Source organism: Syzygium oleosum, unplaced genomic scaffold (assembly GCF_021117445.2).
Source record: "Syzygium oleosum isolate NSW1041296 unplaced genomic scaffold, Sole_v2.1 Sole_v2.25, whole genome shotgun sequence".
Classification (NCBI taxonomy): domain Eukaryota; kingdom Viridiplantae; phylum Streptophyta; class Magnoliopsida; order Myrtales; family Myrtaceae; genus Syzygium; species Syzygium oleosum.
Window position 1 is genome coordinate 1,416,944 of NW_026607509.1, and position 25,131 is coordinate 1,442,074.

Sequence of the window (25,131 nt, forward strand, 5' to 3'; positions counted from 1 at the left end):
AGCTCAGAGTTTCACAGAGCACAGAGCACAGAGCAGAGAGAGAGTGAAAGAGAGAGAGAGGGACCTGATGTAACGTACTTCACTGTAGGGGGGTGAGTTTTGGTGTTTTCTTGGACGACGTTCGAGCTCTTGGCCAAACAAAAGCCAACAGAACTCCCCCATCGTTTTGGCCCCGGTCGCTGCAGATCGCTAGTTTTCGAAATTCACCCACGAAATTTTCATCTGCTGCGCACATCAGATGGATGATATCATCGATTGATCATAACATGCCCCCTTGTCTAATGAATTTTTCAGGCATTTCTTAGCAGCTTTGATGAGATTGGCCGGAAAAAAAAACTGTGAATCCCGTGTCTCTCTGACATCTCTACAAGACCGGTCCCGGCCCCGGCCGGTCAGTCAGTAATGCTAACTCGTAGGCCTCGGGCTAGATACGCCTATCGCATGAAGCATGTGTGGGAGGTTATCTTACTTTTTGCACTTCTGGTTTCGCAGTTTTCGAGAGACAAGTCTCTATCCTTGCTGTCGGCTTACCGGATCGATTTTTAGGGGACTAAAACTTGGCAATTCCTCTCTTAACATCTCGCTTTCCCCTGGCGTTTTCTAGTTCTACTCCAAAAGGAGGCTCCCATTACAAATACAAAGGAAAGAAGAAACGAAAGTTTCCCACATGGCAGAGAAGTGGGGCTCGCGTTTTTTGGCTGGGGCGCGTCATTTTCAAGTGGACCAGTTGCCAAACCTTAATTAAATTGCACTTCACATTGACCCTCTCCATCTCTCTCTCTGTCTCTCTCTCTCTCTCTCGTTTCTAGCTACCTTAAATTTCGTAAAGTCTGCAAGAGAAAAAAGGGAGACTTTAAGGAATAGTTAAGATACTTCAGCTCCAAAATTAACTAACTCCAACTACCATCGAGGGACAGCCATAAAGAAAAACCCGCCATCTGAACAGAGCTTCTTTCTTTTTTAGATACCGTCGGCACGATCTGACGGCTTGGCTGAAGTGGGCTGATGCTCGATGATGTTTCCATTTAGAGGGGGACCCCTCTAGCCGCGTGATTTTTCGTTAGAGGGGGTGTTTAAGTAAGCTCGTTCTGCGGTTCATATGGTTGACACGATCCATCGTTACATAAAAACCGTCTTGACTCCATAATTTGGTATCTCTGAAGATGTTTTTAACTAAATTTGGTAGGGCGCATCTTGCCAATATATCTTTATTTCGTGAACGTATCTCTCCTTTATTGTAAAGGTGGGAAAGAGTCGCGCTTTACCCCGCCCATCAGAATAATCAAATATCTTACTTGTAACGTATCTAAACATTAAAATACCGGTATTCTTAAAAAAAAAAAACAAAACGATTCATCATTTATGTATGAACATATGGATATATAAATTAAATAAACAGTACCATGAGAATGATAGTAAAGCAACCCAATAGCATATTCGATTTCAATCTCAAACTTTCATAAATAAAAAAAATTCTATGAAAACCCCATGCGTGCTATTGAGATTTTAACGATACATGACCATTAAAGTAATTATGGTCCCTTCTTTTTAAAGAGAGTTTACCAAAATAGGACCATTAAAGTAAATGATGGTCCCATTTTTTTATGAGAGTTTACCAATTGCAAATGGTCCCTTTTTTCTTTTTATGAAAGTTTAGACGTTTCTAATGTCAAATGACTACCTAATACACTTCTTGATTACCCAATCAATGCTCATTGATCCACTTGAGACCCTATATATTCAAATGACAATTATCATCGCACAGCGTTTTCATATTTGAACCTAAAAGACTTCGATTTCCTTTCGCTATGCGAGACTATACATTTTGCGTAACAGGCGAGCGGATCGAGTTGCTCAACCCACACCCTTCACTCATAAGAAATCCGATACGATTTTTCGCGAGTTCGAACGTCACGATACTCGACCTGACCCCGAGGGGTTTGGCCAATCTTACCAAGCAATTTACACCCTCGTGCAAGGTTACTTTTTGCCATGTACTTACCATGTACAGGGGGGGAGGCAAAAGGCTTCTTTCTTCCCCCTCTCTCCAACCAAAAAACCCTTTCTAGTTTTCTTGGTAAACGAACCATATTCTTTGCCGGGGGAGCCTAAAAACAGAGCCCTGTGCCCTAGACTAGAGAGAGAGAGAGAGAGACAGACAGACAGAGAGATCTAAAAGAGGTTGGACGAGAGGTGGGCTTTCAGTCAAAAGCAGAACGGGTCCTGCTTTAAAGTTAAAAGATTCCCACTAATGGCTAAACCAGCGGAAAAGCACGTCCATCGAACCCCCCGGCGACCCGTTTCGATTTATGGCAAATTCGTCTCCACATCGAACTCGATCCAAATCAAGACATGATGATGAGTACTACTTTCAACTCCACGAAGAATTTTCAGCAAGTTTAGATGACCCTTTTGGATGGATTCTTCCTCCCACGTCACGATCGACTGACTGATCGATGGAAAAGCAGGGCAAGCATGCGTGCATATGCATCATATGCCTCCTTCGAGGAAGCATTTCTCTCGACTTAACTATGAATTTTCTAAGGGACAGGTTTCTTTTTCTTCCCCCCTCCCTTTTTTTGCATAATTAGCCAAACAGTGCGTCGATTGATGCCAGTTTCGTGTAGTGTTCTTTGGTGGTTCCGTACCCACCATCAATCAAAGTCCATCTTTTGTGGGGGGGGGAGTATTTAAGCTTTGGGGGCACCTGCTAAGTACGAACGCACCGCCGAAACCATTCTTGTTTTAGTGAGAATTCGTACGTTTCTTTGCCCTTCTTTACTACTTATGTTCGCACCATTAACAGGTCTTTAGATTCTCTCTCTCTCTCTCTCCTTTTCTTTTGGGGGTTTACTGATGAAGATTCTCCCTTCTGGTGGGAGAAGGGATTTGCATCATCATCTGTTGTATGAACAGCGGCAAATAGAGAACGCCTTTTTAAGGTAGTTGGATCATCAAAGGTTGAAGTTAATAACTTCCTATCCGGATAAAAGTATGATCTTGAATTCTGGCTGGAATCATATGTATTTCCCCTCGTCTTTTACTAAGATTTATATTAAAATTTGCTACGCAGTAAGCACACTGAAAAAAGACGATCAAATTGCACTTCGCATTAATTTATTGATCCAATTAAGCTGGTCAAATTCGATTGAGCGTATCATCCACATATGGATCATATTGTGATACTATATTTGATCAATGTGAATACATCGTAGGAAATTTTTTTCCAATTAGTCATAAACTTACTGCATTGATGTTAATTCAATTTGTCAATTTAGTCCTAAATATTCACGCGAAATTTCAATATAGTCATTTCGATCAATTTAAGTTAGAAAATTGCTGAGATAAAGGTCTAGTCATCACTGGTCATCCTACGTAGCACATCGTCGTGTCGACAATTTTCAACGAAAAGTAATCGGAATGACTACATTGGAATTCTGGACAAATGTTTAGAATTAAATTGGCAGAATTGAAAAGTTTAGAATTGAATTGATATCGTATGACGAAGTTATGACTAATTGGATAATTTTTCCCACGTCTTACCGAGCCTAAGAGTCTTCGTCTAAAGTGTCATAGAACATGTTACACTTTGTTCGTAGAATGGTCGGGCCTAGTTGAGTTTAAGAAGGAACTTGCTTAGGCTTGCTCAAAACGTACTTCAAGTTTGGCTGGCCCTGTTTTTTTTTTTGGCTAGCTTGTGATTCACCAAACCCATGATCAGATTTATGAATTACCCCGCCCATGCGTGCAAAGTCGAGGACGAAGGATGACAATGGGCACGTGAAAAGAAAAAAAACAGAAGGAGCATTGCCAATATTCATGTGCAACTATAACTACTAACTAGCTACCAAAATCAAAGTGGTCAACTCGAAGCGAGACAAGATAGAAGTGTACCTTTTTTTTTCCACGTTCAACGAGAGTTACAGTAGAAGCTAATCAGCAAATATCTCGTGATTTAGCTCCGGTCCAGTCGCTGCAATTGCAAAAGTTAGATTACGAGCAGAGGAATCGAAACTGCAATCGATACGTTCGGGTCCATCCACATCTATGGAAGTACTATTGAGAAAGCTGACAAAATGACATCAGATATTAATTAGTTAGGGGTCCTACTGCTGTCTTCAGCAGGCCCCTTCATCATTGTTGCACATTTTTTTGACATAATTGTCGCTTTGCGGAAGAAATAAAGGCTCTAAAGCTTCCTTTGGCAGGAAAAAAGATTACCTTTTTTTCATCTTTAAATCTAATTTTTTTTAAAATATATATACTATATATGTAAATATGCATGTCGATATTTGTACACCGTGAAAGTTTTCGGATATTTAGGATTAAAAAAGAGTACCTGCAAAGTAATAATCTATCGAGACATGTCATATATAAATAAGTAATTAATATTATAGACTTCTTTTCAAATTCTTACCTCTCTTTTCTTTTCCTCGGAGCATTTGCAAATTGATTTTTCTTAATATCGAATTTTTAAAATCTTTTGAAACATATGAATCTCAAAAAATATAAATATACTATTTTCATGATTATAAGGATTTCGGATGTTTTTCCTTTTGATTTTCAGAAAGCAACGCATGCTTGAGAAAAGACACGAAGAAACGTATTCTAAATGAACAAACACGATAATATTATCCAAATAAGACACTATCTCTCATTCCGTAAGTAAGATAAGAAATTGAGAGCCATCGAGACGAAATGATTTTGACACTCGTGTAGGATTTGATTTCTCATTTTTATTTTGTTAGTTGGCATTTATGTGTCTATATATAATATAAAAGGGCGATAAGGGACTATCATCATAATTACCCGCTTTGGATGTTATCATAGTGCCCCTCACTCGGTTACAGAATGTTCGATTTGAGTCATAAGTATTCATTCCATATGTAGTCTCACCGACGTACCCGAATGCAGGAATTAGAAAGTTTTCCAATACCCAAGGCATAAATTGGTTCTAGGTTCGCTCACGACATGGCTCGAATAGTTTAGTTTTGGACTACTACGCTCGGTAGCGAACCGTGTGTTATTATTATTAATTTTTTTAAGATCCACACACAAAAAAATGGCATGAAGATACGCACACATATGCTGACTTTTGAGAATTCAATCTGTTGGAAACACGCGACACGAGAAACCACAAACAAAACAGTACTGGCAGCGTATGATCAAAAACGTCCGGACGGTATTGTCCACATCGCACAGGAACAAGTCTTGATAAAAACAATGATGAATCTAATAGCATCAGTCGTGATCTTTCCCGCTACTGTGGCTGAAGGAAAGCAGTCCCACCGAAGCCAAGGTGTGCCATGCATTTGCAGAGAGACTCCTCAATTCAGACGGCTCTGCCAAGTGCGGTAGCGATGATAGCAACAAGGTGTATGTTGTCGGTTAAGTTCGTATTCTCGAAATTAAAATCAAATGTTAGGAAAACTAACCTGAAAGCAGTACAACCAAATAAGCAGAATGTTGATCCGAGCTTAACGAAATAACGTCGTGTCCTTAAGACGAATTTGGCCCCTCAATCAGTACCCGAGGATATTGGACAATTGTCTCCCAGGATAGAACGGATCTCGTTCCTCCGAAGCGGTACGTATTCGGAGGACTCCTACGAACGCAATTTTGCAGAATAATCGCACAAAATGATAATGATGAAGTGAATATGCGTAGAGAATGTCTCGCGGGAATGCCGATGTCGCGAAGTGTCACTGTATCGAACTAACTGTTCAGTCATATTAAAGTGGCGAAAATGAAGAGTTACGAGGGTTCGTGAACAGTAGCGAAAGTTCACTTGAACCGGTTCGGTTCGTGAACAGTCGCGAAGGGCTTCGGTTTTCGTTCGGACGAACCGAACCTCACGAACAGACATGTTTGTTTGTCCAAAAAATAAATAATTAATTAATTTCTAGCAACGTGTCTGTTCGGAAAAAATAAAAACCGATAGAGAATGGACCCGGAACCGAACCGAGCCGGACGGACGGACGGCGGCGGCGGAACCGACCTAGCTTGGCGTAGGTCCTCTCCCTTCCACAAAAGTGGGGTACCCCTTGTGTCACGCCCCGAACCCCGCGGGCGCACGACATCCCGCTATGGTCGTTATGATGCGACGACCCAGGACTCGTCGCCGACCCTTTTCTTTTTATCTTTGAATTACGCAAGCGGAAACGATAACCAACACAACAATCGCCAGACAATAATTAAATCAGGGATAGCAGAGGAAAACCAGACATAACAACAGCCATTTTAATAATCACTTGATTAACCCCTGGGAACATACTTACAGGCCCACTCCGGGCGTTTCCACAAAAACCAGCAAAGGACAAAGGTTAGAGTTATCAGCTTCCAGGCCTAACCCTCAAGGACCAACCAAAAACCGCGGTACTCCAAACCGCATAAGAAGCAACGACAAGCTAAGGGCCTGAAAAAGGGGTTAACAACAACAAATGAGATAAAATCTCAATAAGTTAACGGCCTAAGCCCCGCTTAGGAGGCCAACTCGCACGGGGGTCCCTAACCAGGCAACACAGCATCAACAGCACATTATTAAACAACCGCAGGCATCCTTACCTCGCCTTGGTACACACGTTGATGAAATGCATATGTCGCAAACTCGAAGCATCTAAATCAATTACTCATGCATCAATGCATCACAAGCGGGCGTGTCCCGATTATAAGATAGAATCCACTTGGGCACGTCCCATACCATGCCTAGCAGTTTCTACCACATAATCAGGCACTATGTATCACACGTATTCCAGTTATTACGCCCCCTCGGGGCCACCACACATCAAGCGATACGCAGCAAGATGGCGGTCTACCGGTAAAAACCGGGCTCCGTCCCGCCCCGTCGGGCACGGCTACGTCAAACGATACACAGGATGACGGCATTCCAATACGGCAACATCAAACGATACACAGTAAGATGGTATCCCGTAAGGAGCATCGAGTCCGGCCTCGGGCCGCGACAAGGCATCCGGGGTATCGGCACTCCAGATTATCCCCAGGCATCCGATAAATCGGGCAACGTCAAGCGATACACAGCAAGACGGCTTTAACGTGTGACCACACGAGCACACAAGCATTCCGGCCAATTATTATCTTCTCAATTAGCCCATGCATACATGAATCGTGCTCTCCTCGATGTCATACAATAATACCAAGTGGCCACACATGCAAACAGTCAATCAATTCTTTCAATCTTCGATATCAAACACGAATATCAACCACAAAGTATCACTAACATTACTTGGCATAACAGAATAAAATAATTTAATTCCAAAAGTCTCATAAATTTTTCCACAGAAACTTTCGATCAAACAATTTGCCATAAAATCAATTTAATACGACAATACGCGGCAAAATCGCCAACATTCAAGCTAGAAATCATAATTTGAAATTATAAATTTTCCGAAATAACAATAAATTAAATTCGGAATTAATTAATTAATAATATCCGAAAATAATTTAATTTTCCAAAATGTCAAAATATTTCCTCGAATCGAAATCATTCAAATCATTTCCTAAATACGCCAACTTATACGGCGAAAACCAACAATGGCATCACAATTTGACGCTAGAAATTTTCCGAAAATAATAACATTTAATTTTCGGAAATTAATTATTTAATAATAAAATATTAATATTTAATTCGGAATTAATATATTAACTAATAAAATAATATAAAAAATTCCGAAAATAATTGATTTAATAATAATAATCAATAACAATAAACTAATTAATAACTTAAACCCTAAACACAATTAACTAAACACTAATCCATAATTAACACATAATCATAACTAGACAAACTTAATATTAATCTAAACACTACTTAAACTACCCTAAGCAAGTTTAACACCCTAAACGCGGGATTAGGAGTTAACTTACTCGGCTAACGCCGGCGACGACGCGTGGACGACGGCGGCGGCGAGGGCGGTCCGCAGTGTCCTCGAGTTGCTCCGGCTCGGGCTCGGCGACCGGCGGACGGGCGACAAACGAGCGCGGCGAAGGGAGCGGCTGCTGTGGCTGGCTGTCCGGTGCGGCTTGGAGGCTGAGTCAAGCAAAAATGGAGGTTGGCGGTGGTGGTCTCAGCAGCCGGGACAGCGGCAGCGAGCGGCGAGGGCGGGCGTGGGCGGACCGACGAGAGGCGCTTCTCGCACGCGGCTTGGGCGAACCGGCGACGGGAGGTTCCGGGCGGCCAGGGGTGGTGTCGCACGGCCAGGGGGAGAGCTGGGACGGGGGTGGTTCACGGAGGGGAGGAGTGGCGCTCGGTGGTGGCTGGTCCGGCGAGGACAAGCCGGCGGTGAGCAGCAGAAAAGAAGAAGCCAAGCGGAAGAAGAAGACCAGCGAAGGAGAAGAAGAAAAGAAGAAAAGGAAAGAAGAAAAAGAAAAAGAAAAAGAAAAAAGAAGAAAGGGGAAATGATGGGGCTGGTGGGGTAGGTGGTGTCAGGCGCATGAGGGGGGGAACCGGCGTGGAAAGAGAGAGAGAGAGAGGAAAAGTCAAATCGCAATAATCACGATCTAACGGTCACGATTCAAATCCAAAAACGATCTAACGGTCCCCGAAAAAAACCTAATTAATAATATAGGATTTGGCCAAAGGGCATTAATAAAAACACACCGCGAGAGAGGTCTACCAATCCAAATCTGTACCCGGTCAAAATTTCACTTTTCACCTATCCCGGGCAATATCGAGGTTGGCCACAATAATATCGACACCATCCAATTAAATTCGTCCCGGAATTCCGAGAAATTCGACACTAAAATTTGGGCTCTAAATAACGGCCAAATTCGATCGAATGCGATTCTAGCGAAATCTCAATTTTTAAAAACAATAACCGGGAGTGATCAGTTCCCGGGCGAGATTTTACTATAAGCACACTGACGAATTACACGTTTTATAAATCCCAAAAATAGGTCGAAATTCGGAATGTCACACCTTGGGGCCAAAACTCATTTGTGAGGCTCAACTATTTGAACCCATCTCCCATCTCTCTTCTATTCAATGTGGGACACTTTCATCCACACACTTTTCATTCAATTCTATGGGATTTGGACGTCAAAATCCCAACATTGTAATGGGTCTTCTTCATCTTGCCGTCTTTGCATCTCGAGAGAACAGGAAGAAGAACGAAACAAGAATCGGCAAGACCCTGGCCTAGATGAAGCGCGAGGCGCGCGAGGCGCGCGAGGACGTGTCATTTACAGTCCCCTGAATGCTCATCACAGGAGATTTTATGGCTTTTGCAGTCACTTGATGCGAGGGCATTGACCTAGTGTTGACCATTTGTCGGCTAGTTGCTCCCTACGAGTAAGTTGCGAGCATAGTTTAACTCGAGAAATAGCTATCTAGTCTCTCTATCTGTCGTTACCTTAACATACACGAAGGAACGGTAGAATCTAGTGTGCACTTAGCCCCGTGTTTTATGAACGTGATGTCCGCTAGATGTCCGCGCCCAGCTAGATCCACATACCAACACGCAAATATAACTCGTGGGAGAAATGATATGAGCCTACCAGAACCTTAGTTTATTGCGGAACCTTTCTAGGATGGCCGCGGCTGTCATTCTTTAAGATTAGCGGAGCAGTTTCGTCGGCAAGACTGTGTACCCACGAACTCGAAAACGGGACAGGTGGTCTTTTTTCAGTTTCTCTCCACGTGACTGCCCTTGTTGCTTCGTAGATACCAAAGAAGCATATTCAACCCCAATAGCATGGAGATTCAACTGTTCAGAGGACTACGAATCCGTTTGCTAATCTAACAAATCGGTTAAACCAAGGATTTGACTTGTGCAAGTGACTTTATATGATTTATGGGATTTGAATATTTTCGCAAGAGCCGAAATTTTCTTGATATAGTAAATAACAGTGTCTATCATAAAGAGTTAATTCACTGTATCGTTGCTGGTGTATGATACTAATCGTTAGCTGACCTATCCTCCACTGATGTGATAGTGCCCTTCCGTCAATCCCACGAGTGTCATATCCAATCTTCACTTAATCAAGGCAGGGTGGTAAGGAAAAAAAAAATAGAAAAGCTACAATTGATTTTCCAAGTATTCGGACTAGAACTTAACCTCAACCGTGTCAAAATAACATTGTAACTGCAGGTTTTATCCACCTCATTTAAAATGGTAAAGGTTGAATCTCTATTTGGATAGATTAAATTGTGCCACTTCTCTAATTACATCCTAGGTTAGGGTAGGTTCGAGCCGATCCAATGATCTAATTTTATTGACAGTCGATGGGATCTCACGTAGAGGAAAGCCCCACTTGGTAGTAGGCACCTTTTTTGTGAAATGCGTCACATAATCTCTTTTTACCGTACATACAAATCTTGTACCTGTACCAATCTTATTGTTATAGTCATTATGCCTCCAGTTCATGAAGGATCGTGGGTACACTTACTCGTCGCCGTGTCATGCGAATAACATGCACTTTATCCTGACAAGAGAGTTATGCATTCATATACAAACATGAACAAAATAACAGCAGTCAACTACTAGCCTAGATAATCGCAAAAATCACTTCGAGACTAGGGATACAGCAACGTATATCAGCAGGAGGTGCCCCTGCAGCAGAGAAAAATCACCATGATAGGGTTTTGGTCTTTAGAGGATGGTCGATCCGGTCAAATTTTACAACGATAAATCTTAGGCGATTAACTGTTCAAAACAGGGTCTGATCCATCTAATTATTGACACCCAGAGAAGAGGAAAAAGAAGGGTCTACACACCACAGTGGTTTGTGTGTCCCGAGGGGACAAGAGGGTGCAATTTAGTAGGAGCAACACAATAAAAAAACTTCAAGAATGGAGAGGTGGAGTATAGGAACCAACGCCTTCTACCCTAATATTCAAATTCCCAAGAGAGGTGCTATAGTGTAAGTCTGGAAGAACTATAATTAGTACACTTTTCCCAGCCTGACCTCCTGACTTTGCGCCGAATCCAACGTAGATTTGAGAATGCGATGTCAATAATCTCACGTCGTTTGTTCAGGATGAGGTTTTCAAGGTTCGTGCAGCAGACGCGTGAGTTAGAACTCACCCCGCTGCACTATTTATCTTTCTTGGGTCCTAATTGAATATGGAAGAAAAAGCAGCTTTCAGACAGGAGAAAAAGGACAAACGAACGAGAGATGTGAAAAAGCACTTCGCTTTTCCTCGACATCAACATGGGACGTGCTCATGCTGCGTGTGTGTGGAGATTCTGTGGACTCCTTTTCCATAAAGATGTGGATTCGAAACATACGGTAGTTAATGAGGGGAATTTTGATGGATTATTTTTCCTGGAAGTTGGAGGGGGACCAAAGTTGGAATTGCAGGATGCCATATTTCCATATGCAAACGGTCCATCCGAGCTTAAAGCTATGATTCTCGTATTTTATCTAGACTTTTGAGCTTTTTTTAAGTTTAGGGGTAGTATAAATGATGAGTAGCTATCAGCTTGAAATAATTCAAAATTAGGAACGATTGCAGTACATGTATGGTTGTTCCATTTTTAGTTAGAACAGAGGAGTTAAGAGACTTCGACCTATTCGGAACGAGTAAAGAGCAGGCTCTGATCGCAGGGAATAGCTAATGCAAGGCGCAAGATGGATGTGGACATTACTAAGGTCACGGAAGCGTAAGAAAATCGCGATTGCACGTGGAGGAAGAAGACGGGCTCGAGGTTAAACTCGGGGCATCGATCATACGTCCCATAGGCAGCCAAGAGGAAATCACTGAACATCGTACCAGCAGGGTTAATACAAGAAAGGAACGAAACATTACCACTGGGTACAAAGGCAATTTGCAAGGGCATGTGTACAACAAATAACATTAAATGATCCGAATTATTGGGACTTATGTTGGGTGTGTACCTGAGCCGATGAGCAATTGAAGTATGGAAAATTCTTGGATCTGAAAACTTTAGGAAAACACTGATTTTTCAAAACTTGTGGCAATCTTACTCAGATTTGAACAGCAGTTCATGGATCGGTTCTTGCACCACAGGTCAGCGTTCAACAGCAACAACCCAAAAGCTTTTGTCCCGTGATTCTCAGTTACGTTTTAATAATGTTGCACCTGTCTGGCTCCACCACCTTGTAGGTGTAGCCCCAGTTACCATGTCACTGCGCTTATAATACATCCCTTTTCCCCAGTTACAGGGCTGAAACATGGTCCTAGGCCCACTGTCTTGTTCGATCCCGTCTAGGTTTTTCCCAGGTTCGCGTTCCTTCTGTTTGATCACCATCTGCTTCTTGCATCTGTGATTCTAACAACCGACCGCACGACAACGGTACTCCTCCAAATACTCAGCCTGTGACTAGGGGTTTCAACGATTTGGTTCGTTTCGGTTTTGCAAGAAAACATTTTCCGTTCGAGCATGCTTAAATCTGGATCACATTACGCTATGAGGGGGTTACCATACGTTCTTCTGGAGCTCACATATAGGGGGAATTGGCCTGCTAAGCCCCTGATATAAATCCGGGAAGGTCAATATGGCCAATGCGGGCTTAACTCTGTACCCTAAAAATTAACAAGTCAACATATTTTCCTGGGACGTACCAAGATTTCCATAGTCAACTCAAGATGTAAATGATTATAAAAAGGTGACAAACAAAGACGATGGCAGGTCATTGCAGGAATCCCACCATAAAGCAATCGAATTATCGATACTCTAAACAATGACTGCCTGACAATTGCACTCAATCTAAACCAGGATGAGTAACATCGAATGAAGTTCTCATGGATCAGTAGCATTTCAACCTCAATCAGAGCGCAGTGTGTTGTTTGTCCAACACCATTTGTCTTAAAATGGAGGTCCCTCTTACAGAGACACCCAAACAGACCACATTATCTTGTCACTAAGAGTGGTCAAACAGTCAGTATTTCCAACCAGAACTATTTCTGCAGCATACTAATGATAAGGCCTCTACTAATAAAGAACTGACAACATGCAGTAATGCAAGTGATCGAGTTTTCTCATCAGCGATGTTTCTTTGATTCAGCTTTTTCATGCTTCTTTTTTGTTTTTCTCTCCTGAAAACAAAGTCTCCCTGGTGAAGCTTGATGAATACCACTTCATGTAAATGATGACTCCGGAGAGAGTTTTCGAACAGGTTCTCCAAGTGCAAAGTCCTTTTGAATGTAAACATTGCTGACGATTTGTGAGAAGTTTTTCGAATCAACAGCGGATATTACAGGAAGAGAAGAGGCCAAGCCCCCCCAAAAATGGCATCTATACTTCATGCCATTAAATGAAGAAATTTATAAATTAGCTTTAGTCTACAAGAGAAACATACACCTCGATTGCCCACTTGCTAAACTCATTCAAGAAGCATGCACTAGACACTCTTTGTGGACAAATTCCTTCTTCAAGTTTTGCCAAACTTTCGGGCCACTAGGATGTCGATTTACAAACTGACTAACAAATTTTCTATCTGAGCATCCAATGAAAGTACTTAAGGCCAACTCAGGATCAGCTGCTCCTTGGTCTTTCAGCCAATTATACATGGAATATCTAAGTTTGATTCTCTGAATTTTATAACCAAGAAAAGCTGGAAATTTAACTAAAACTGACAAGGGGCAACCCAAATCATTCTTGAGAAAATCAATTTTTATCTCAATCACATCCTTTGACATGTTAAGAATTTTGGGACATACTGTCAGCATTTTAATGACGTCCTTCCGATCCAAACCAGCGGTCACAAGGCAATCAAACCTCTCCTGAAGATCTTCGGCTTTGCCTCTGAATAACTTGACAGCCTCACTTATCTTGGTTAAATCATCAGTAAATCCCAATCCCAACAAAAACTCAACCTTCAGCAATTTCTTACTTGCATCAGGTAGTCGCTCAATTCGTGATCCAAGAACCCAATTCTTCATTTCTGTTGGGTCATCCTTGATGATTTTACAAAGCCGCTTTTTTCCAACATTTAACCTAGCAAATATGGTGTTAGGTTTCTTCAGAGTACATGCACCCAACCACGGGGAATGAGAGCGTAAAATCTTGCTGATGTCTTCAGGCGGCATGTCAATCTCAGTGAGGAACAGAAAACACCGTCTCAAATTTGACAAAAACTTTCCAACTTGGACATTTGGAAACTGCAAAAACATTGACCGTATTTCACATACAGAGGACCCAAATTTTAACAGATAACCACTGAGGGAACATGTCTTGTCCCCTGAACCTTCAAAGAGAATTCCTGGATGGTGTCTTATTAACTCACTCAGCTGCTCCTCATCGCAACCTATCTTGCTAAAGAAGCAGAGAAGCTCAAGAATCTGACTCCATCTAAAACAATCCTTTTCAGAAATATTCTCTTCAATCAGTCTGAACTGAAATCCAAGATTCTTCAAACTCTCTAATACCTCGACGAAGTCCTTATCAACATCTCCAGTCAAAAGATAAGGACTCGCAGCAATAACCTTAGCCATAGTAGACTGACTAAGCCCCAGTTTCTCATAGGCACAAATCTTCAACATCAAAAGCCCACGATCATAACAGAAAATTTCAGGAGCCTCCTTGTAGATACTCCCCATCTTCTCGCGTGCAATCCCATATTCACACAGTACATGATAGTTTTCCAACAACAGCTGATCATCCATCAAAAACATCCTCTCTCTTGGAAGAAGCCGAGCATAATCGGACGGACTCAAACCCAGACTCTCGAAAAATGGCTCGAATTCGTTTATAGGGTGGTAGCGCAAGAACCGCGATATCGACGGGCCAATGTCGTCCCGGGCATCGACTTTCTGCAGAAGCCTATCGAGAAACTGAGGTGAATTTTTACTTATAAACTCTGCATCCATGAAGGGCAAGCCACGAGTGAAGTGCAGGTACTCCATAATCGCATCTTGCGCTAGTCTAAGAGTCACACCACGAGTTCTCCCCAATTTTCCATTGTTATTCAGAGAACCCCCTGTCAATCCCACACGACAACTTCTTGTCGTCCCGTAAAGTTCAGGACTTTGAGCAATCTGAAGCAACCCACTCGGCCAAAACTTGGTTTTGGACGACTTAACCAGGCTAACTACATAAACCGACCAGACCCTCATCGTACTCGCTGCAACTTACTCGGAGTTTGTATAGACGGGTCATCACTCGTTATTACTCATAATCGTAAAAAGGGTCATAAGCAACGAAACCACGGACAATTTCGAGCTTCCACAGATTCGAGTTACGTCGTTGATAGCCGTACCTTGCGCCAATCCTTGCTGCTTCCACCCTCCGCTAAGTGGAGATCGATGGAGCCTCGTGTGGATGGAGCTCGTCAGTGGGGACCTCCGTGAATGGAGGAAGGAAGAGGACGGAGGGCGAGGCCGCTCGTCAGTTGCTCGACAGAGTGAGAGCGGGCTTCCTTGATTTCAACATGGGGTCGCAAAAGGGCCGACGCGACACGAAACCACCGCGCGCGGCGGTGGCGGCGGAGGGGCACAAACTGCGCTGTGAAGCCAAATGTTTTCCGGGTTGCTTGGATCGAGCTCAACGGGAGGCCCCATCTTAGGGCCGAGTCGTTCGAAGTGCGAAGTGGGTAGGCCGTAGGCATGAGCAAATCGTTCTCCTCTTGAGCCTTATACCTTGTTAGTTCGGCCGCACATTTTATGAAGTGTTAATGTTTTTGACTCGTGGTGGACATGGATAAGGACATGGACTCCTTTAGGCCTGTCTCAGGCAAGGCTTGCCTATCGATTCGATCTTATTTCAATCTTAGATGGTCTTCTGCCTCCACAAATTCTGCGGAGAACTCGATGCTCCAGCGAGATAGTTGTGAGTTAGCGATCGAGGATCACGCGTTACGTGGCCCGAGAGGCCGGGCTTGTGAGCACGAGGCCCGGACGGCGAAAGAGTGGGGGTTTAGGCAAGGGCGCTGTTTGAGAATCTCGACTTGCGCGCATTTGGCTCGCCATTTTCCTCTAGGGAATTTTCGGCTTAGAGTTTCAGGAACCAAATGCTCCATAATTAACTTCTCAAGCAACTATGGACGATGCGACGCATGCTGCATGATCATTCAAAAATGCCAAACCATATAAAAGTTTTTCTTCCCCTTCCTAGAGTTTCCAAATTAGGAAAAAGCAATGAGTAACCTTCTTTTCACAGTGGACCATGAGCACGTAATCAACTCTGTTCGGAAACCATTTCTCTTGGCCATAATAAATTCGAATGTGCGAATCCAAGTTATGTCTGCAAATTGAAGAAAGCGCTTCATGATATAAAACAAGCTCCAATAGGGTGGTATGGGAAGATTGTAGAATTTCTGGTGCAAAGTGGCTACCCAGTAACACTAGCAGACTCGAGCATATTTGTGAAGGAAGAAGGCGAAAGACTTGCAATGGTATTGATCTATGTGGATGATCTAATCATCACCGGAGATGATGAAAATGGGATATATCGAATTAGAGCCAATCTCTCTGTTCGGTTCCGGATGGAGTTTAGAGAACTAAAACACTTCCTAGGATTTGAGGTTGAGTAACGCAAAAAGGGTTAGTCTTATGTCAACAAAAGTGCACCGAGATCTCTTCGAAAGCTTGGGATGCTTAATTGTAAGCCATCTCTATGCCTAAGGATGAAAGTATAAAACAACTATGTGCAATTGAAGGAAGAGAATTAAAAGATTCAACTATGTACAAGAAATTGGTGGGAAGCTTAATCTACCTAACTATAACATGGCTTGGCATTGCCTTTATAGTGAAAGTAGCAAGTCGGTTCACGAAGAAACCACGAAAGCCTTAGTAAGATGCAGTTCGATGCATACTAGGGTTTACGAAGGAGACCTTTTGTCACGCCCCGAACCCCGCGGGCGCACGACACCCCGCTATGGTCGTTAAGATGCGACGTCCCAGAACTCGTCGCCGACCCTTCAGTTTATCTTTTAATTATGCATGCGGAAACGATCACAACAATTCCCGGACAACAATAATAAACAGGGATAGCTAGGAAGATAAAACACAACAGTCAAATAACACTATTTTGATTTTCACTTGATTAACCCCTGGGAATATTCTTACAAGCCCACTTCGGGCATTTCCACAGAAAGCCAGCAAAAAGACAAAGGCTAGGGTTAATCTACTCCATTAACAAGTCGAACTCCAAAAACCAGCTTCCAAACACCCTGAACCAACTGGGTACATCAACGTGCTAAGGGCCTGAAAAGTGGTTAACAACAACAAATGAGATGAAAGTCTCAATAAGTTAACAGCCTAAGCCCCGCTTAGAAGGCCAACTCGCACGGGGGTCCCTAACCAGGCAATACAGCATCAACAGCACATCATTAAACAACCACAGGCATCCTTACCTCGCCTTGGGACACTCGTTGATGAAATGCACATGTCACAAACTCAAAGCATTTAAAGAGATTTTTCCATGCATTAATGCATCACAGTCGCGCGTGTCTCGATTATAAGGTAAAACCCACTTGGGCACGTCCCATACCATGCCTAGCAGTTTCTACCCCATAATCAAGCACTATGCATCACACGTATTCCAATTATTACGCCCCTGGGCCACCACACATCAAGCGATACGCAAGCAAGATGGCGGTCTACCGGTAAAAACCGGGCTCCGTCCCGCCCCGTCGGGCACGGCTACGTCAAACGATACACGGGATGACGGCATTCCAATACGGCAACATCAAACGATACACAAGAAGATGGTATCCCGTAAGGAGCATCGAGTCCGGCCTCGGGCCGCGACAAGGCATCCGGGTATCGGCACTCAGATTATCCCCGGGCATCCGATAAATCGGGCAACGTCAAGCGATACACAAGAAGACGGCTTTAACGTGTGACCACACGAGCACACAAGCATTCCGGCCAATTATTATCTTCTCAATTAGCCCATGCATACATGAATCGTGCTCTCCTCGATGTCATACAATAATACCAAGTGGCCACACATGCAAACAGTCAATCAATTCTTTCAATCTTCGATATCAAACACGAATATCAACCACAAAGTATCACTAACATTACTTGGCATAACAGAATAAAATAATTTAATTCCAAAAGTCTCATAAATTTTTCCACAGAAACTTTCGATCAAACAATTTGCCATAAAATCAATTTAATACGACAATACGCGGCAAAATCGCCAACATTCAAGCTAGAAATCATAATTTGAAATTATAAATTTTCCGAAATAACAATAAATTAAATTCGGAATTAATTAATTAATAATATCCGAAAATAATTTAATTTTCCAAAATGTCAAAATATTTCCTCGAATCGAAATCATTCAAATCATTTCCTAAATACGCCAACTTATACGGCGAAAACCAACATTGGCATCACAATTTGACGCTAGAAATTTTCCGAAAATAATAACATTTAATTTTCGGAAATTAATTATTTAATAATAAAATATTAAATATTTAATTCGGAATTAATATATTAACTAATAAAATAATATATAAAATTCCGAAAATAATTGATTTAATAATAATAATCAATAACAATAAACTAATTAATAACTTAAACCCTAAACACAATTAACTAAACACTAATCCGTAATTAACACATAATCATAACTAGACAAACTTAATATTAATCTAAACACTACTTAAACTACCCTAAGCAAGTTTAACACCCTAAACGCGGGATTAGGAGTTAACTTACCCGTTTAACGACGGCGATAGCACAAGAACGATGGCGACGACGCGAGCTCGCTCGTGGCGGCCCCGGTTTTGCGTTACGAGCGACGAACGGCGGCGATCCGGGCACGGCGAAGGAGTGGCTGCTGTGGGTGGCTGCTTGGGGCTGCTTGGGGGCTGATCCGGGCGTGTAATGGTGTCTGGTGGTGTCGGCTAGGTGGCTGGTCAGCAGCGGAGCAGCGGCTGCAACGGCGGGGACGGACAACGGGCGACGAAGCTAGAAACTTGGCTGGAAAACAGCCAGCGACAGGGGCTGTTTCCGGCGAGAAATGGACCAATCCGACGGCTGGAAATGAAGAAGCCGAAGGAAGCAGAACAAGAAGCAGCAACAGCAAAGCAGTGAGGGGCAGAAGCAGCAGCAGCAAGCAGAAGCAGATGCAACAGCAGCAGAGGAGCAGAAGCAGAAACAGCAGAAGCAGCAGCGGTGAAGAAGCAAAACCAACGAAGAAGGAGAAGAAAAGAATAAGAAGAAAGAGAGGGGGAAATGATGGGGAGTTGGTGGGTTCGGTGGGGGAGTCAAACACGCAAAAAGGGAGGGTGGACCGGCGGAAAAGAGGGGAGGAGAGAGAGAGTAGTCAAATCACAATAATCGCGACCTAACGACCACGATTCGAATCTAAAAACGATCTAACGGTCCTCGAAAAGTCCTAATTAATAATTTGGGATTTGGCCAAAGGGTATTAATAAAAACACACCGCAAAAGAGATCTACCGGTCCAAATCCGCACCCGGTCAAAAACTCACTTTCCACATATCCCGGGTAATATCGATTTGGCCACAATAATATCGACACCGTCCAATTAAATTCTGTCTCGTAACTCCGAGAAATTCAACACCAAAGTTTGGGCTCTAAATAACGCCAAATTCGATCAAGTGCGATTCTAGCGAAATCTCAATTTTAAAATCAATAACCGGGAGTGATCAGTTCCCGAGCGAGATTTTACTATAAGCACACCGACGAATTACACGTTTTATAAATCCCAAAAATGGCCCGAAATTCAGAATGTCACACCTTTGATCTTGAAATTCTCCATCTAAAGTGTGAGGTTAGCAGATATTGCAATGTTGACTATGCTGGCGACCATGACACGAGACGTTCAACTACTGGATATATGTTACCTTGGATGGGGGAGTGTGTCATGGTGTAGTAAAAGGCAACAAAAAAATGTCACTATCGATCGATCACAAAAGCTAAGTATAAAGCAGTACATGGCAGCACAAGAAAGTACACTGTTAATGCAACCTATTGAATGCCTTGTAGAGCTCCATTGCGATAATCATTCAACCATATGGGTGGTAGAGAACCTAATCTTTCACGCAAGAACTAAGTATGTAAAAGTACTTTATCACTTCTTGCATGAAAAAGTGCTAATGAGAGAGAGAGATGGAGTACGTAAAGACAAGTGGTTAAGTTGCAAATATTTTAATCAAACGACTTGGTACTGCAAAGTTTGAAGAGTTCCAAAAGCAACTTGGCGTGGTCGCTAGATTCACTTTGAGAGAAGAGTAGTGGGTATGAAGGAGTACCGAGGAAAAAGTTGCACCGCCTTTTTTCTCCAGAATTCTAGACTTATCTAAACTACTCTATTCATTTGACTGTTTAGATTTTTCTCGTGGCAAAGTAGGAGACATTTTAGTTATAGAATTTATAATTGTGTGGCAAATAGATTGGACACATCTAGTAATATAAGTAATTTCTATAATTATCTAGGGAGATAGAACCATCTCATTCCTTGTTACGGCTACAAATAGCTAAGAAGTGCTTCAGTTGTGGTAAATGCATGAAAGAAGTCCTCCCAAGCAATATCATGGAGAGTGCTTTTGATAAGAGAAGTGTGCTTTCTTTTATTAAGCGTTGTGTTGTTCTATTCAGACTTCTGGTGAAGTATTGTCAATCCATCCGAATCCATCAGCTTCAAGATAGCCTTATTAGCGGGTATTCTCTGAGTCACTTTCGTTTGACACCCCCAACCTAAGGCAAATACTGAGTCCATATTATTCTTGTTCTGTTTGAGAACACTGAGCCTGCCGATTCGTCGTTTACGGAATAACATGACTGCTAACTGCCAAGTAGTGAGCTGGATTTAACCTAAAAGGCTGCAAACAGATGGATGTCTTTCTGAAGTCTTAAAGACAACCTGGATAATGTAATAGTGAAGAACTGCCAAAACAAGTGATATGATGATGGAACTTCCAAAGCTTGTGTTCATTGTTCTCCTCGAAGGGTATTGAGAGACAACTCTGGGCAGGCAAAGGCTGCATCAGCATCATCCACGAGTGCCGTGTCTTGTCAAAGAATGGAGTGTCGCTAAGATTTAGCCAAAAAGGAGGGGGTCTCGGTAAATTATCCAAAGATCAGGAGGTCAAAATTATGAAGAGGCCATAAAGAGAACACCATTGATGGCCCACTGAGAATGATACATAGTGATAAAAGGATCAGGAGATTGTGCGAGTCCTAAAGTTGTGAAAATCTACTGATCATGCAATCAAATTGTTTAGAGATGCAGTTGAATCCATTTCAGTAGTGCTGGTGACAAGAAGAGCAACATTAATGTACTTGTACATAGATAAGCCACTTGGAAGAATCTTTCCCAGGAAATCAATTTTAGCATAAACTGGTTGATGATCGCATTTATGTGAAGCTCAGATGCAGTAATCTGTTCTATTCATGTTGCCCCAAAGTGTTGTTTAACTTCCAGAGTTGTGCTCACCTAGGTTACATTGGTGGAAAAAGGTGATTTCGCCCCAAATTAGCCCAAATATGTTGGATCTCAGAAATATATTGGTGCCTATGTAATTTAACCCCTAAAAGGATATGTCCTATTGCTGCAGCCCCTAGATTCGAGTAAGCTTCTAAGTTGTCAAAACCTCGCGCTTCAGCATTTTGTCGTATTCAGTCTGTGAATCAAAATTCCACCTTGTTGATAATGTAATGCTTCTTTAACTTCATAATAAAATGAAAAAAACCGGCAAAAATTGGCCATTTTGACAGGAACTAAAACAGCAGTACCTGTGATACCCCATGCTACACAAATTATGTTGTAGTGATGTGTTCATAAAGTCTGCCGAGAGACACTTGCATCCAAAGTGTGCAACCCCGTATGTGTCTGTCTGATGAGCATATACTTCTAGGAAAATGAAACAGAAGATACACCAAATTGCTTAATATGTTTGAAAACCAAAATATGACTGCAATTATCTTCGGCAATTCATGCTCATTCCCTGATGATTGATATAATGCAACATCAAAGTTATCAGACAGTTGCAGATAAATCACACAGTATATTCTGCCTAAAAATTTCACAAACCAAACACTCCATGATGGACTTTCCCAGCAATTCTTAGTAAGATCCCACCTTTTGGATATAAATTTTGAGACACTATACACAGAGAAACACACTTCCCTAAATCAACACATATGAGATAATTCTTTGGCCTTACAGAGCTCCAAATTAAGATAAAGCATTTCCTGTTACATTCAATTTATAGTGGGTACACTGCAGTAGGCCAAGAACAGCTATTCAGTCTTGACAACCATTGTTTTCTTTGCCATAGCAATTGGTTGCGCAGATAGTATCAGCAGAAGGAATGAGTCCCTTCATCTTCCTTATTCCTCCACATTGACATAATTTTTTCTTTATCATGCTGTTTAGCAGCTTCTGATTCACTTTTTCCTTTCTTCCCCGGCCGGAAGAGACTGGGACTGTAGTGAATGGTAGACCAAGAAATTGCGCTATTGGGCAGCTAACTTATTTTGGATGGGAAATGAGTATTATGAGTATTTTGAAGACCTTCTGTCGCTGAGAAATGAACATCTTCGAGACTATTCATACTTTCACTCTTGGAGGGACAATTGCTTGACTTTTGTTGCTGATCAAACATCATCCTCAGTTGTCTCCCTTGCTCTTCAATTCGCAACTGCAAAGTCCGCTGAATCTGTCGAAGATATCCACATAAACTCTTCTTTTAGACATAAAACCTAGGAATGATGAACCGCGGGCAAGTTGAAGAAAACACAGAACGGCGTTTAAGAGGCCAAACTTTCTTTCATGGAATTCACTTCTAAAACTGAGAAAGTAAAAGTTAATCTACATGACGCCTTTCAAAGTCTCTCCATCCTCTGCCCTTTCTTTACTTTAAGAAAGGATCAGAACTTCACCTCAAGTTGTTCATGAAGATGCCTTTGCACATCCAATTGCAGTTGTAACGCCTCTCTTATTTGCAGACTGCTGCCATATGACAAACTCTTACATTAACACCTGAAGTAACGTGCTTGAGAGGATATATCTGTCTCAACGCATGGTAACAAAAATTGCAAATTGCAGAACATATGGATTGAGCCAGGCTTACTTTTTGATATCGATCTGGGGAACTTCATTTGAGTTAGTTCTTCTAGCAGTCCTTCCTATCATTTAATGAAAAGGTTTTGGGACTTATAGCTGAGGGGAAGGAATTAATAAACATCATTTATACCAGATTACTAGAATAAGAGGATTAACCTTCTGCAGAATCTGGCATGTATTTTGCAATTCGATACTTCTGCATTGCAAACAAAAGATTGCAAGATCTTTAAGATTGAGGTTTACTGTTAAGTTCATGGCTCATGCAAACAAGAAGTTTCCCACTTGTACATACCTGCAAATGACTTTTAATGTGAAAAATTGTTAATCCATCTGAATCCATCAGCTTCAAGATAGCCTTCGGAGTTGCCTCTGTATATTATCAATCATCGGAAAATCAAAATGAATCTCTGTTCACTTTTTGTTTAAACAGATAAGCTATATATCACTTACTTTCAGCACCCCCGAGGCAATTTACACACTCAACGAACTTCTCGTGCAAATCTTGAGTCCACCTAATTCTCATTTTATTTGAGAGAACGGATACTGTTGGCGAGGCATTTGCAGAAGGAAAATTTGAAGGCTGTTTTTCCAACTGAGAAGAGAAGCTGAGTTGTGACAGCAGATGACCTGATGAACTGCAAGAGACCTGCAAACAAAAGGCTATTCATTCTAAGTATTGAGAACAAATTGGCTTATATTAGTCAAGATAAGCAAAAGCAAGACACACAATAGAACAGTCAAACCTTTTGGTCCCTTTTCGCAGTGGAGGGACTCGAGAGACACCTCCAGATGGAGGCTGCGTTGTCCCTGAGCAATTTGTCTTGTCTATGAGCAAGAACCTTGCTCTGCTGCGAATTGGTGTATTCGAATTTATAGCATTTCTCAGCAGCTCTATCATACTCATTGCTGCAAGGAGACTTTGCAATTGCTTGCTCTTTCAACTCAATAAAGGGGTCTGACTGATCTCGAAAATTGATTGTGAAACTCTCCCTGGAAGATCGGTATAGAGGGAATTCAGTATCACATGCTTTAGACGGTTGTGAGCAATCAGATGAAGTGCTAACATCACATCCACGCTGTTGAAATCCCATGCAGTGCTCGGCTGCATAGAAAGCAGAAGCCGGTGATTCGAAACAGCTCAACATTGTAGTACTCGATGATTTAGCAGGTCCAAAGTTCTCGGACCGCAAGCATAAGCCCATGGTTGGTGGCTGGGCAGAGATTCCAGCATTCCAAGGCTGTGGCGCACTGAGTACTCGAGAGTGAAGATTGTTGAGCTCAAAGTTGTCACCGCTAGTCAGTTCGTCGTTCGACCTAATCATTTCGTGGCTATATGTCTTCTGGGTGTACATCCTCCACGGGGTTACAAGCACAAACAGGAAGTGAATAGATTTATGTTCAATCGAGAACATAATAGACTGCATCAGCTCTCATGCCATCATGATTTTGTCAGTGAATTACAAGCTTCGCAAATGGGAACAGAATGGTCATGAAAGAAAGGAGAGGAAGATCATTTAATTGTTAATAGCAATGTGGAATTCAAATGACTAACCTGGATCCCTTCTTTATATTCCTGGAGGCTTCAGCTATAAGATAAGCATAAAAACATAGATTATTCTATAACCTTTTGTTTATTCCTAAAATGGATGTGAATGAACAATGCTCTACTGATGCAAACAAAGTGCGAGATGCACAGGAAACGACAAATAGTTTAATAAAACAAACAAAGTGATCTAGTCTGGCTTTGACATTATGTGGAGATAGGAATCAACAGTTCTACACACTCTGCAAACTAGCAAGGACTATCATCATCTTTACGCAGATTCTTGAAAATTTTACCATCTGCTAAAGGCCTAAACTGCAGATAAACATTTTATCTGTGTGGACCAGAGTAAGTCTTTAAGCTACAATACATGATTCCAATGACTTTATTATTTGGGCATATAATTTTTAGAAAGTTCTGTCATGGGCATCTCTGGCTACCTAATTCAATAGGAAACACTGGCATATATTCATAGAGACAAATCTATGATTATTCTCTCTATAGATACAGATAGCACCAATTTAGCTTCGTAAAAAGGCCGATACAAAATAAAGTACCCCGATCTTTTCTACCAAAGGAGATGATAGATCCTTCCTTAGCATATGAGAATTCCTGTTGC

At 42.0% G+C, this 25,131-nt stretch overlaps 2 protein-coding genes and 1 long non-coding RNA gene across 5 annotated transcripts; all 3 read right to left on the bottom strand.

Annotated features, from left to right (window-relative positions):
• Positions 1–12,668: 12,668 nt before the first annotated feature.
• Positions 12,669–15,183, bottom strand: LOC115665022 (transcription termination factor MTEF18, mitochondrial-like). Its single transcript, XM_056302939.1, has one exon. The coding sequence runs from the start codon at positions 15,035–15,037 to the stop codon at positions 13,310–13,312; it is 1,728 nt and encodes a 575-aa protein (XP_056158914.1). The 5' UTR covers positions 15,038–15,183; the 3' UTR covers positions 12,669–13,309.
• LOC130134926 (uncharacterized) lies at positions 12,669–15,620 on the bottom strand. Its single transcript, XR_008814451.1, has 2 exons — positions 15,181–15,620; positions 12,669–13,117 (listed from the first exon to the last, which is right to left on the bottom strand). It is a non-coding gene; the product is annotated as an uncharacterized LOC130134926 (long non-coding RNA).
• Positions 15,621–21,964: 6,344 nt separating this feature from the next.
• LOC115674587 (myb family transcription factor RLI1) lies at positions 21,965–24,697 on the bottom strand. 3 transcript variants are annotated; one of them, XM_030597013.2, is made up of 7 exons: positions 23,713–24,694; positions 23,420–23,615; positions 23,262–23,338; positions 23,126–23,165; positions 22,977–23,031; positions 22,786–22,852; positions 21,965–22,562 (listed from the first exon to the last, which is right to left on the bottom strand). In XM_030597013.2, exons 1-7 carry the CDS (start codon positions 24,391–24,393, stop codon positions 22,371–22,373), a joined length of 1,308 nt encoding a protein of 435 aa, XP_030452873.1. In that variant the 5' UTR covers positions 24,394–24,694; the 3' UTR covers positions 21,965–22,370. The 3 variants fall into 3 exon arrangements, with proteins under 3 accessions (XP_030452873.1, XP_030452872.1, XP_056158730.1); XM_030597012.2 differs by having other exon boundaries at positions 22,786–22,855; positions 23,713–24,691; XM_056302755.1 differs by lacking the exon at positions 22,786–22,852 and having other exon boundaries at positions 22,295–22,562; positions 23,713–24,697.
• Positions 24,698–25,131: the final 434 nt, after the last annotated feature.

Bases quoted from the DNA above. Each gene is read 5' to 3' on its own strand.
- LOC115665022 (XM_056302939.1), bottom strand. From the start codon at position 15,037: ATGAGGGTCTGGTCGGTTTATGTAGTTAGCCTGGTTAAGTCGTCCAAA.
- LOC115674587 (XM_030597012.2), bottom strand. From the start codon at position 24,393: ATGCAGTCTATTATGTTCTCGATTGAACATAAATCTATTCACTTCCTG. The intron at 23,166-23,261 runs GTATGTACAAGT...TTTGCAATGCAG, and splicing joins ACATTAAAAGTCATTTGCAG to AAGTATCGAATTGCAAAATA. The intron at 23,032-23,125 runs GTTAATCCTCTT...ATTAAATGATAG, and splicing joins CATGCCAGATTCTGCAGAAG to GAAGGACTGCTAGAAGAACT.